Source organism: Pavona decussata, unplaced genomic scaffold (assembly GCF_977016875.1).
Source record: "Pavona decussata unplaced genomic scaffold, jaPavDecu1.1 SCAFFOLD_11, whole genome shotgun sequence".
Taxonomy (NCBI): Eukaryota; Metazoa; Cnidaria; class Anthozoa; order Scleractinia; family Agariciidae; genus Pavona; species Pavona decussata.
In genome coordinates this window covers 1976620-1990987 of record NW_028145434.1, presented here as the reverse complement: position 1 = coordinate 1990987, position 14368 = coordinate 1976620, and the positions used below count along the sequence as shown (strand labels likewise).

At 39.8% G+C, this 14368-nt stretch overlaps 2 protein-coding genes and 1 long non-coding RNA gene across 10 annotated transcripts in view; 1 reads left to right on the top strand and 2 right to left on the bottom strand.

Annotated features, from left to right (window-relative positions):
* LOC146488166 (uncharacterized) overlaps nucleotides 1-10227 on the top strand; it is a 131545-nt gene extending 121318 nt beyond the window's left edge. The window contains exon 3 of the long non-coding RNA XR_014867065.1: nucleotides 10135-10227. This is a non-coding gene — a long non-coding RNA (uncharacterized LOC146488166). The remainder of the gene's footprint in view (nucleotides 1-10134) is intronic.
* Nucleotides 1-14368, bottom strand: part of LOC146488159 (uncharacterized) — a 538028-nt gene that overhangs the window by 403920 nt on the left and 119740 nt on the right. The window lies entirely within an intron of this gene.
* Nucleotides 8357-12816, bottom strand: LOC146488165 (tetratricopeptide repeat protein 28-like). Of its 2 annotated transcripts, none has more exons than XM_085121917.1 (2): nucleotides 11300-12816; nucleotides 8357-10639 (listed from the first exon to the last, which is right to left on the bottom strand). In XM_085121917.1, exons 1-2 carry the CDS (start codon nucleotides 11904-11906, stop codon nucleotides 10629-10631), a joined length of 618 nt encoding a protein of 205 aa, XP_084978043.1. In that variant the 5' UTR covers nucleotides 11907-12816; the 3' UTR covers nucleotides 8357-10628. The 2 variants fall into 2 exon arrangements, with proteins under 2 accessions (XP_084978043.1, XP_084978050.1); XM_085121924.1 differs by having other exon boundaries at nucleotides 8357-8817.

Here is a 14368-nt window from a genome sequence, read left to right as displayed (position 1 = left end):
TATTACATGTTACGGGTCGTGTCTCCTTCAATTAAGGCCGTGTCAGGGATATCTGTTATTTCGCTGCGGACCGTTCCTTTTCTTAGCCCTAGACCCCCAGTGTTTGTTTTTTCGTTTCTAATTATTGTGTTTTCGCATTATTGAAACGCGTTTCACACCTAAAAATGAAAATTCTTTATTGTATAAATTTCAACTTGTGTACGTGCAGTTGGGACTGATCCTTCTGCGATAGACGGCCAGACTGCTAACACCTTGAATTTGCGAACGGGACTTTGGGCGTGATTGCCTATAAATTCTGAAGGTCTCTAAACAGTCTCTTCGCCGAGATGAAACGCCGCGTCAGACTAGCCACGAATATTTCACAAGTATTTGACAATTTTTCTATTCTTTATTGTAAAAATGAAAATAAGCGAAAAAATCCGAAGTTCGGAATCATCATTATTCCATTTTCAAGGTTGTAAAAATGACGGTTGTGAGGTGATTTATGCTGGAAAAGTGTCAAATGATATAAAGGCGTTCAAGCGTTTCACATGTACACTGTTTCAAAATGTTTTTCAAATTTCGGATTGGAGCTCAACGTTCACTGAATTCAGTAAAAGGATTTTGGTTCCAACCGCTGAAATCAGAATTTCAGCTATGAACAATGAATCGCGAACAGCAAATTATTCAACTTCCGCGTTTTAGAGAACTAAATTTTTGTTTTCATTGCTTGTCTTTGAGGTCGCTATTTACTTCCTGATAGGCCGTCTTTGCTATTTTGTTATGAACAATAATTTACCGTTCTTACGGAGTAAATAAGACACGACCCCTTCATGTAATGAACTTATTTCGTCCTGTTTTGAAAGAGTCGAAGTATATTCTGCGAGAGCCTTGAGAAATGTCACGTTACAGCTACATGGCCGCCATGCGCTTAATCTGGCATGACATCAATATCTCACTGGCGCAGCATAAATTTTCATTACAAACCTTTCTCTATACATTTTGGTTTCATGCATCAAAACGCCGCTTTTTGAATGGAACAGAGTTTGATCGGTACAATGCCTTTATGAAGTACGAATTCGTAGTTACCGTCTAGTTTAATCCGATTGTGTGAAGCTAATTTAACCATGTTACCACTCAAAATTCGCAAAGCTCAATTAACGGGGTGATTAATTTAAAAAACTCTCTACACTTACCTTCTGCCTTCTGAAAAGTTTGACGACATTTCGTTCGTCCTCAAAGACATCTCAACGTCGATTTTCAGTCACCAAAACCGTGAAAACTTTAAAGGCAAAGTTTGAGACAAATACAACCCAAATGCGTGAGTCGTTACCACGTCATTGTTTGAAAAGGCAGTCAACCACAGGGTAGCCAAATGAAATAAAATGAAATGAATGAATGAATGAATGAATGAATGAATGAATGAATGAATGAATGAATGAATGAATGAATGAATGAATGAATGAATGAATGAATGAATGTTGTGTAGGAATCTGGGTGTCCTGTGCAAAAAAAGTTTGACTTCCGCGAAGGACTGGCGTGGAAATTATCTAACTCGTTTTCAGGCCCTTCCTTCCCTTGAATCAAAGATGGCGGATGGAGGGGAAAGTGTTTTACAGATTCGCCGAAAATTGCATGGATATTAATTGGCATGTAACTTTTTGAAACGCACACCAATGTTGTACCTTATTGACTCAGTCCGAGGCAAAACAAACCACTGATACGCACCAAGTTCCTACTGTGAGCAGAGAGAAAGAAGGAGATCATCGTATGATTGTCTCACTTTCGGCATAGGCAAACTATCCACAATGCATGAAAACTAGGAAAACAAAGTGAGCGGCATGGGTAAGATCATGTTACTGAATGGAAATAAAAATGCAAAAAATATTCAGGACTCAGGAGTTTCCCTTATTCCTGAAAGAAGCTGGCAATGAAGTATATATACATAAAATACGTTTGGATCACTTACACTACAGTCGGGCAACGCAGACTGAGTTTACTAAAACTGATCTAATGGTTGAGTTTGAGGAAAAGATTATCAAAACCCTAGTTTATCTCGCCTTCTTTATAGGCATCGCTTTGTACAGTAACATGCATGTGGGAAGAATGAGAAAACTTAAGCGGGTGTGGGCATGGGGGGGGGGGGGGGGGAGACCTAGGCAAGCAACTGGCGATACAGACAAAATCTGACTGAGGAGGGAGGGGGTAGCTACCCCCTTCTTCATTTCTTTTCCTGTCCCTTGCCCCAGACCTCTTTCAAAGCTCCTTCTTTGCCGCCAGACCCCAGAGTTGCCTCTGGCAAAGGCTACATTCTTTCATATACCAGAAAGAAAACAACAAAACAAAAACAACAACAACAACAACAGAACTTTTTGTTTACATACAACAAAACGTTTATTATTCAAAATGTTTTACTTATGCCTGTTTCTAACGCTGATAGCATGTTCTATGAAAAAAAATGGAAAGGAATCGAAATGCTGTTAGAGGATTTGGAAGAGGTCTGCAGGATTCTCCAGCTCTAAAAAAAATATTGAGTTTTCTGTGAAGGGGTCAACCTGTATTCCTGTGCAGTTCATCTTCCTTCCTTTTCAAGCCTAGCTTGTTCACTGTATTAGACCATCCCCGCTAGTTGTCTGGTATTCTCTCTGAGATAAACAGTGAACAACTGCTGAAGGGCGATAAAAGGGATTAGGCTAGCCACTCAGGTCATGGGGAGGACAGTACAAGGACCAGCACTTCTTTGGGTTAAAGGCTTTTAGGTAAACCTATTAGTTGAAAGATGCTGATAATATCAGCGACTTTAAATGTCTCTACTCAGTAAAACTTTCAACCGATCGTGTCGCGTAAATATAGTCTCAAGTTACAAACCTATGTTTCCTATTGCTTATGATATGATGTGATCAATAAAGGTAAACATTTATCAGGTTTAGGACATCTTCACTTTGACAGAGAGAGACATTTACAAGAACCTGTTCCAGAAGACTGGTAGTTATTTTTGCAGGGAGGTCTGTTACAAAAGTTAATGGAATTGCAATGCTCTTTGAAGTTGAAGGTCATGTGACCTGTCTTGCTCAAATTCCGTATAGAATATCAGAAATGAAATATCGCCTACAAAACTAAATACTAAATACACGTTAAATCACGGTTGTTGGCGTTCGTTCTTCTTCAACTTCTTCTCTTTTTGTTTGTCTTGTATGCAAGGTTGTAGCATTGACGGGGAAAATATATAATTTAAATACAGTAATATATTACAAGAGGTTCAGTATTCAGGTCCCGGCTCAGAATAAGCAACTCTCTTTTTTGTATGTCAGTGCCATCGTCAGAGACCCACGGAGAGATAGTGGGGAAAAGAGTGGGTCGGTATCGATACCAAGTATTCGATATCTTCGATGCTAGGTTTCCCAAAAAATATCGATACTCGCGATGCCAATACCTTTCGATACTACTCACGTGACCACTCCGAAGTTAAAAAAAACAGACGTTTATATTGCCCACTGCATTCAAGGAAATTTCTTCCTCAATGAGGTGTAATTTTTGGTAATTTCAAGAATTTTGCTGTTTTCTGGTACAAAATTAATACTTTTTCTATTTATTGATATGCTGTGAATATGGAGTATCTTATACTAGCAGCTTGCGCATTTTTTTTTAACTCGTTTTTACTTTTTTCCCTTCCTTTTATCTACCCCTGGGCCTCGGAGGATGCTAACTGTGTAGTTTCAGAAAACAAATGTAATCGATATTTTCATTTAACAGTTGTATCAGTTTTTCATTCGACAATTTGAAAACAAACATTGCCTTTTTCTTGACGTTAAATGTTTTCAAACTACACTTAATAGTAAGGAAGATTATTCTTCGACAAAATGGAATGATAGCCATTAGACAGCAGTACAGGAGTAATTTTCGCTAACAAAGTGTAACGATTGATTGACTATAACTACAGTTATTATGATGAGTGATTTTGCAATAAATACCATTTGACTCTCGCTTTCCCATACGGTTTATTATTTTTGGACTTAAAAAAAAAATAAATAAATAAAGGTTGTGCTTGTAGGATCATTATCAGTAGCTGGGCACAGCTTGTACAAACGTTTAGATATCACGCAAGTTTTGGAGGTCTGTTGTAAGCTTGTGTGGACCCCAGCTATGGGTAAAGGTAATGTAAGACCGATTTTTGTTTTCCTTATTATTTTCACTGTAAATGCTTTAGGTGTACATACACACTGCGTGAAATACAGAATACGGTGTTATGAGTCTGTATACATCACGTGAACGGAGACATGTACTGAAGGATAAAGACACCGGCATATAAGGCCTGTGTAATGACGAGTATACATGTACGTTTGATTGGAGATAATCATGTACACCTAATCCTGGTACAAATGTATACGATCCTTATATTTTGAAGGCAAACCCTGACGTAAAAAGTAAAGTAAAGTAATATTTTTAATGTCAATAACACGGGGAGTGCTTGCACAATCTCCTGAGCCAGAGGCCCATGATAAAGTGCTTGACAATAATCGAGATCGAATTGGAATTTGGAAATGTTGATTTTTGAGGAGCAGGGAAAACTGGAGTACCCGGAGAAAAACCAACAACAACAACAACAACAACAACAATTTATTATAAGAGAAGACTTATTACAATATTAGATACCCACAATTAGAACCTGCGCCACGTTGGTGGGACGCAAGTGCAGTCGTCATTTGATCTGCATTAGCTGACAGCGGAAGTTTCTTTTCATAGCAGTTTTGAACTTGTCATTCCTAAAAACGTTCACTAAAGGATTCAAACATGAATAGGTTTTTTTCTTTCTGGAAACGGCATATTAGAGTCTAAAATTCACGCGTGTGGCCGCCATTTTGAAAGAAAGCCCTTTCTTTCTGGCCGCAGACGGTGGCTATATGACATCACACAGGTAGGGATGCGACGGTCCCCTCCCACGTGACTGGTTCGGTTCCCGCCGAGGTAAAAGATTTTTCTTTTCATCTTGTGGTTCATTTCCTTATTAGTGTAAACGCCCAGGAAGGTTTTCGTAGTTTCACTAAGATCCACTATGCAGTGAACATACACTACAGAATTAAATCTCCAATCCCTCATTTATGTCTTCAGTACTAGCAGGACGTTCATTATTTGTACCCTTCAGAACAAAATTATAAAATGCCAGAAATTTGGTCCATCAGAGGTGGCAAATTTAAAAGTTCATGGCACAGGTCTTTTAATTTGTCTCGTAAAATGTCCGTCGGATTTGGAATGCGAAATCTTTGTTCCACCGTGACATCTGTCTCTGTGTCAAGTTTGAAGAGAAGCTGCCTTTTTAAGTGCTGTCTTGAACGAAATTTGCGTAGTCATAATTTGATTGTGCGTCCCCATGTCACCCATTGATTATGGTGAATAGTCCTCATATCACCTCAATATAAACTGTTTGCTGGCCGTCTCCTTTTTGCTACCCCAATGTTTCAATTGAAAAGCGGAGAACTACCCCCACTTACTACAGTAAGAGGCTTTTATGTGTTTATTGAATACTTGCAAAAGTGGGAAAATAGCCGACGATGCTTACACGCACAGTTCGCAGGTGCGTTCATTTTAGTTCCTTTTTGTTCACCGTCTGCTGGGTTTGTTCGAAATAATTTACCCGCCATATCCTAACTAAAGCTTCCTTTTGAAAAAAAAAAAAGAACTGACCACCCGTCAGTTTATTTTGCGAAAGAAGTTCTCGTGCCTTCAACTTACCAAACCGACAAATGATCCATTTACCTAAAATACACTCGATTGCAAAAACGTTTACACCTAAAAAGCATAAACCGTGAACGATGAGACCCAATGGCTTTCGTGCGACGGTTGACTGGACCAGAATTAGTTGCACGTAGTGAAAGATGGAAACTGTCCAAGCTTTCCTTCAAGCGTCCAAGTATGCCAATAAGGGCCAATTTGAGTGATATCGCGATTTGCCTAAGTTCAAATCAGTCAATGAACTTAAGCAATATTTGGTAGAAAATTATTCGAAGAAATGAAGTCAGCACTGTATTCTTTCTTGCAATGAATGAGAATGGTAAATTATTGATTATGGAAATGAGGTTATTGTTTAAACACTACCCACAAATCCGTTGGGTCTCATCGTTCACAGTTTATGCTTTTTGGGTGTCAACGTTTCTGCAATCGAGTGTCTACGATCACAGTTCTTCTGTTGCACATATGCAGCACATCCATATTCGAGTCCAACCACTATGCAGGATATTTACCCCAGGGGAGGCGAGGTACACCCCTAAAACAGCCATATAGGTATGTGCGGTGCCAATTTTTGGTCGGGTATAGATTTTTTTGAGCTGGAATTGGGTATAGTTTGCACGAGTAAAATGGGGTTGGAAGGCCTACACAACTCGCAGTTATTTGTTTTCCGCTTTCATCCGGATCTTTTCTATATTTATTGTAACGGTTTAACATGATTTACATTTGGAGGGTTTGCAGGGTCTAAAATAGGGTATTGATGCAAGATTCTGGTCTGAAATAGGGTAAAGGTCTCAAGAAGCGCGCCACACACCCACCCACCCACTCATCCACACAAATTTTTGGGGAGTAGCCACCCTGCGGATGTTTGTCGCATGAAACTTGTTTAACGGCCTAGCTCCAACGGGACTCCTGTAGCTTGGAGGTAAATCACTCGAACTAGTAATCTGAAGGGTATAGGTTCGATTCCTTTTGGAAAAGCTCGGATTTCGTTTCGCCAAGTACTGTATGCCTAGCCTGTGTCAGTGACTGAAATAAACACAGCGTTCCCATTTATTTACCAGTCGTTAAATATACTATCACATTCGTTGCACTCCGCATGTAGCAAATGATACATGGTTGGCAACAGAAAACGAGAGCGGGAGAGTGAATCCCCCATACATACATAGGCCTCTATCAATGATAACTTTGTACGTCTACTTTTACTATAGGGATAACCTGGACAAAGCTGGCAGCTTTATTGAAATGTAAAGTTGCCGTGTTAAAGTCAGGGTTCACAAAGTAAATATTGTTCATTAACAATTTCCTAGTTTAATGTGCAGAAAGAAGATTTTGCAGTTCCCAATGACTTTCAGTTCAATTTTGCTAAGTAAAAATTTAGGTGTTGTTCGAGGACAGGGTGTGACACAAAAAAACGGATTTGTGATTACACACATTTAACCTCACCTAAATTTCTTGGAGATCTCTAGAACTCGAATCATCCAGGTATGAAGCTATAGTGTGACCACTTGTCGTGCAATGCAACAAACTTCTGATTACCCAAAAAATTGACTTTTCATCAATTTCTTTACGGATCTTTAATTGTGAGTAGCAAATTTTAAGGCTAGGGGAATGTATCTGCCCCGATACAAAAGGATATGCGACTAAGTTTAGTGAAATAATCGCAACAACAATTCCACCTGTCTTTTAAACACGGTTGAAATGCAATAACCTCCCGTGACTGTCACAACTGATCTCTAAACATTGGATAAAAATAACTTACATGATATGCTTCGGGAAACTAATAGTAAATTGAAAATAAATATCAAGGGGCAGCCGAGGGGCTGGATCTCTCCTATCATGAAACAGGGCGAAAACAACAGTTATTATAATGCATTTTTGCTAGTTACTATCAACAACAACAGTTTATTTGTATCGGTATTTAGAGAAATAGTATTGCAAAACGGCGTGATAAATCACGTTGACAATAATACAGCAATAATAAAATGAAAGAGGTCAATTAATTAATTAATTAACAATAAGGTTGTTTTCTGAAAAAGCTAGAATTGAACTGCGAATTGCTACGATCAAATACTTTTTCCGTTGACACAAATGTAACTTGCTGGTGATAAAAGAAGTGAAATTGCTTTGCTAGTGGTATTTGTTTCTAAGCAAGCTTAGATTTCTTATCTACCCCTTGCTGTTGCTATTTTTGTTCTCTTCTGATCTATACATATTTCCATTACTTATTTTTTTACACTCGCGACCAACGTTACAGTAAATGTGGCTACTGCATTAACACTTTGAGAATCGGAGCGATAGATTTGTTAACAGAGGGATGCACAATCGCGTTTACGGGAAATGGCAAACGCGAAATTCGCGTTGACGTTTTCTTGATAAGATGAGTACATGGATGCGAATAAAGCACGCACTTTCATTCTAACGTAGAAGGAAGAGCGGCAAATAAGGAATAAACATGGTCACGTGGTTATTTCTGCCGTTTGCCGTAAACGTAATTCTAAATCTCTCTATTGTCTTAGGTTACGTACAATACAGAAAATATTTATTTAGGCTTATCTAATTAGATGAGCAAGTTTAAATGGAGCCTTGACTGACACTAATTTCACAGGAAATTTTATTAATAGTAACCCTATAATACACAGAAACGTTCGAAGAATATTTAGAGTTCAATTTATTTATAATATTAATAGCCCTCATATTATTAGGCAGCCTATCAAATGTGTGTGCACCGCTGTATCTGAAGCTTCCCTGCTATTTCGATGCTTTTTTTAAGAGGCAGACGATTTCTAGTACTGCGTTCCTGTTCTTTTGCTTGCAGCTGGCTAGATTGTTTATCACCAGTGGCGGTCCATTTACTCACTTCATCCCACATCAGTTTGGTGATCCTAAAGCGAAGCCACATTTATCTATGTTCACCATCAATTTAAATCCACTTTGTAATTCACCGTCCAATGCTGGTATTCCCTTTAGAAGAAGAACATTTTGGACTGAAGAGGAGAACTACACGAAACAAGCTATTTGTCCCAAATTATGAGGCAAAACTGGCTACAAACTACTGTTTCTCAAGTCAAATCGAACAAGCCTGTCCACAGGAGCCTTGCTGCTGTGTAGGTCCTGAAAAATTAGTTTTCAACGTTATGGACTTAAGTACCTTTTTACTATTATGAACGTAGGGCGCACTTACTGATGACTTAAGGAGGCTCGCAAAAATTGTTCTGACATTGGGTTGGATCTTTTCAAATCAATATTTCGCATGGAAGGCTTGCTTCAATTTCCATAATACTCGATCTTTTCAACATATGATCAAATTGTATGTTTTGTTGGTTTCGAAGCAACAGCTGTTACCATAAGAACGGCGACGCAAAGCACTTCTTTTTAAATACGTCATTCACGCCTTGCAATAAAACATCTTATGATACCAACAACAACATCTGTAGCAAGAATAGTCTTTAACTTCTGCGCTTGACTGATTCTCGCCGGAAAATCAAAATCCTTATAGTATGCTGTAAACAGTAGACTAATAAGATTTTAAGACGTGAAAGATAAACCCGTGAGTGGACACAACCGTGGTGTACATGTAAATATTTATTACGTGAGAATATCAGTGAAATAGACCAGAAAAAAACAAAAAAGAAAACAAAACAAAACAAAATCCATTTTCAGAGATAGAGAACAGCGACTGAAACTAGACCGAGTTGCAACCTTCTTATCCAACGCCCGAGATGGTTCTTAGGACTGAAACTTGCTCGAACATCAAAACGAATTATTATTATGACGCCTCACAATTTTAATTGAAAATCTGTAAGTGCATTTTTTAAAACTATTTTGATTTATGCAAACTACGAGCTTTTCGACTTCTTTCAGCCTTTTTAAAACACAAATAACAAGGAACCAGCCCATAAAAAATGATTTTTTATTTACTTGAAAACGCTCTGAAAGATTTTTTTTTAATTTCGCCCACAAGTTTTCTAGGTTGGGTAGTTTAAATTCCGGAAGTTTCGTTGTAAAGTGTCCGACTAGATTTCGAGATAATCGACGTAATTTAAAAAGAAGTGCTTTATTTCACCATTGCTACGATAACAGCTGTTGCTTGGAAAGCAACAAAAACGTAAACTTTGATCATAGGTTGAAAAGGTGGTGTAGTATGATGGAAATCGAAGCAAGTCTTCCATGCCAAATATTGATTTGAAAAGATCCAAGCCAATGCCAGAACCACTGTTGTGACCCTCCTAAATAAGGCTTCAAAATCTTGTAATATTTGTTATTATATTCTTAAAGTATTGAAAGTCTAGTTCTGGTCCCTTCGCGGCATGATTAGTAAAAATATGCGGTCAGGTAATCTATTTAACTGACAATTTACGTCTTGCAGAAACTAATCAAATAACTGGAATGTAAGTGTATTTCACAGTGAAGTTTAGTTAGCTTAAAGAGGTATCATGCACCAAAACCGAGTCTAATAATATGCCATTAACGGCAAATAACGACAAGTGAGTCTCCTGGCGTAGAATGTGGGACGTGTCAGTTCTGAAAACCGGAACCAGAGCAGCAATTTGGTAAGAGTGTGGAAAATATGTGTTTCGTATGTGAGTGCTTTAGCTGTCGTTAGTGGGGAGAAGTGTTACTGAAGGCCAAAGTAACGGCTGCGTAGGACACATCATTCAAGAAATTAAATTTCTTTACTAAGTGTACATATTGCCTAACTGGCCTTGCTTAACGAAAGAAAAAAAACTTTGTTAAAAGATGTTCCTCGATCTTATTTCCCCACATTATTACCAGGGAAAAAAGGCAGCGGCTTAATCAAATAAGCATTTCAGAAACAGCTTATGGTAAAAGCGTTTTGTAGCTTTCCAGTTTTTAAGAAAGGGAGAAAATTAATGCCCGGGCCAAGGGGAAATGTATGCTGGCAAAGTTTTTTCTTGACTCGATTATTCAGCGTCTGTAACAGAGTAGTTCTAAATGGAATACATCCACTAAACAAAAAAAATTAACACTATTAACCCATGTCATGTGATTGACGTACATGTTTACCCTGGCAGTTCTAGCTTTGTTCAAGGTTTCTTTGAAATTACAATGTTTTACGTCACTACGTTGGACTATAGTGCAAGAAAACCCTGAGGGCAAAGAAAACCAGAACAAAACAAATGGATTATTCTGACTTTTGCTCTTGTACACATGGGAAGTACAAGAAAGGAAAAATTAATGTCAATTTAATAAAACAATCAGCCAAAAAATTCGCGACTATTTCATTTCTCTCTGGTAGACCAATCACAGAAACTTCCGCCCTGCCAATTCATCCACTTGTTCAATGTTTTTTTCAGACTTCTTTTAAAAGCTGTCGTCTACTAAAGTAATACATTTCCTTTTTGCTTGGAGATGGGATTACCATTTATTTTCTGTGCTAAATGTTCTTTCTCAGTTTTCTACTGGACCACTTTTTCTTTGTACAATACCAGGCTACTACACAACTTTGGTTTTAAACACTTTACTTACAACCACTTCTTTCGGAGATGGACAACTTAACAGCCAAACATTAAACAAAGATACTGTCTTTCACAAAACAACAACAACGACAACATTTGGAAAAGAGAAAACTTACATTTTTCAAGCATCAATCCTGCACTTTCCTTTTTTGCGTCCAAATTCAAGTGGATGTCGTCACCAATTAGTACAAAAGGAGCCCAGTACTTCACAGCACAAAACTGCTCTGATTCTCGTAGATACTTCATGGCCTGGTGAAGAGCTACACTGGCACTTTTACCATCTCCAAGATGTTGGTAGAAACACTTCATGAACTCCAAAGTTGCCTGGTCTGAAATTGCCCAAAGTGAAGCCAGAACAGAACGAGCCCCAGCGGCCAAGAAAGCCCGGGCAATTCCGACGACACCCTCAGACTTGATCTCTCCTCTGCCACTATGGCAGCAACTAAGCACAACCAGTTTTGCTCGTATCTTAACAGCTTGGACATCTGACATCGTCAAGATGTAGTCCTCTTCTTTAGGACCCTTCTTCCTTGCTCCGGATCTTGAACTTCCTTCGTAATGTTCTTCCCATCCAGGATTTGGCGCCAAAGCAATTTCTCCCGTTTCCCTTCGTCCATGAGCTGCAATATGAACCAAAGCAGCTGAAGCAATTCGTTTTAACACCTCGTCTTTGGTTGCCTCTTTTCCTGTTAGTGGTGGACTCTTTAGAATTTCCCCTATCATCTCTACTTCCTCTTTGGCACATGGCAGCTCGTCTAATTTTCGGTTTTTGACATCCCCCAGATATGGATCTCCGACAAGCAGTGCCTCCTGCACACTTTTGCAGTCCTCAGGGCGATCTGTGATCAGTCTTAAACTGGTCAACGAGGGTACAGTGCGGATGTGGATAGATGTGCTCAGAGCAGAGAATGGAGCCAGGCAAAGAGGACCATCAGGCACAATGATCAATTCGTTACCTTGACACAAGTCTGCAATGGGGCCAAGAATTGCATCATGTAATGGTTGTAACGCATTGATGGTCCATTGTGAGGGCACTCCTTGTTTCTCTTCATCATCTTCATCATTGTCATCAACAGCACCACCATCTAGCTCATCCAGTGAACGATTTTCACATCTAACACGGACACCAACTCCAATTTCCTCTAAAGAAGTATTCAACAAGACACTCACTGCATCTTCGTGCCCTTCTCCTTGTTCCAATTCCTTTTCTCGAAACTCAACCTTGCTTCCCTTGCTGATAACCCAGAAATTGATTTTGTTGCACTTGTGACCCAAGAAAACCGTTTTCGTAGATAACTTGTTTGAGATGTAACAAATTGTTTCCCTAGGTTCAAGTGACGCCGACGGAGATTCTGTCAAACCATACTGTGTTTTTAAGATGTCAACCAAAGCCTGTGCTCGACCTGCCTCAGCAGCACACAAAGCCTCATCAATTCTTCCCAGCTTCAATAGGCTTTGCCAAAGATTACTGTAAGCAGCACGATGAAGGTCTCGAAAACTTATTTTTAAGGCATCTTCAAGAGTAACAGAAGCTCTGACAACATCAAGTATAGATACACTAGCTTGATAACATTCGCAAGCTTCCTGTGACTTTCCCAGAGTTTGATAAATGCTGCCGAGGGTAAGGTAGGCCGCCCCTTCACCGGTTCTATCGCCTACTTCTTTTGCTATTTTTAGATGCTCTTCATGGTACTCTGTGGCCTTTTGGACGTTTCCCAGGCGCAAATAACTGGCACAAAGGTTGCCATAGGCCGTTCCTTCTCCGGATCTATTGCCTACTTCTTTTGCAATTTTCAGATGCTTTTCATGGTACTCTATGGCCTTTTGGAAGTTACCCAGGCTCCGATAAGTGTTGCCGAGATTGCCATAGGCCGTTCCCTCTCCGGATCTATCGCCTACTTCTTTTGCTATTTCCAGATGCTTTTCATGGTTTTCTATGGCCTCTTGGAAGTTGCCCAGGCTATGATAAGCGTTGCCGAGGTTGCAATAGGCCCTTTCTTCTCCGGATCTATCGCCTACTTTTTTTGCTATTTTGCGATCCTTTTCATGGTACTCTATGGCTTTTTGGAAGTTGCCCAGGCTCTGATAAGCATTGCCAAGGTTGCCGTAGGCCGTTCCTTCTCCGGACCTATCCCCTACTTCTTTTGCTATTTTCAAATCCTTTTCATGGCACTCTTTGGCCTGTCCCAAGTTGCCCACGCTCTGATAAGCATTGCCAAGGTTGCCATAGGCCCCTCCTTCTGTGGATCTATCGCCTACTTCTTTTGCTATTTCCAGATGCTTTTCATGGTACTCTTTGGCCTTTTCCAAGTTACCCAGTGTTCGATAAGCATTGCCAAGGTTGGCATAGGCTGTTCCTTCTCCGGATCTATCGCCTACTTCTTTTGCTATTTTCAGATGCTTTTCATGGTACTCTTTGCCCTTTTCCAAGTAGCCCAGTCTCCGATAAGTGTAACCAAGGTTGCCATAGGCCGTTCTTTCCGCAGGTCTATCGCCTACTTCTTTTGCTATTTTCAGATACTTTTCATGGTACTCTTTGGCCTTTTGGAAGTTGCCCAGGCTCTGATAAGCGTTGCCAAGGTTGCCATAGGCCGTTCCTTCTCTGGACCTGTCGCCTACTACTCTTGCTATTTTTAAATGCGCTTCATGGTACTCTATGGCCTTTTGGAAGTTGCCCAGGTTCCGATAAGCGTTGCCAAGGTTGCCATAGGCCGTTCCTTCTCCGGATCTATCACCTACTTCTTTTGCTATTTTCAGATGCTTTTCATGGCACTCCTTGGCCTTTTGGAAGTTGCCCAGCCTCTAATAAGCGTTGCCAAGGTTGCCATAGGCCGTTCCTTCTCCGTACCTATCACGTACTTCTTTTGCTATTTTCAGATCCTTTTCATGGTACTCTATGGCCTTTTGGAAGTTGCCCAGGCTGTGATAAGCGTTGCCGAGGTTGCAATAGGCCCTTCCTTCTCCAGGTCTATCACCTACTTCTTTTGCTACTTTGAGATTCTTTTCATGGTACTCTATGGCCTTTTGAAAGTTGCCCAGGCTGTCATAAGCGATTCCAAGGTTGCCATAAGACGTTCCTTCTCCAGGTCTATCGCCCACTTCTTTTGCTATTTTCAGATGCTTTTCATGGTACTCTTTGGCCTCTTGAAAGTTTCCCAGCCTCTGATAAGCGTTGCCAAGGTTGC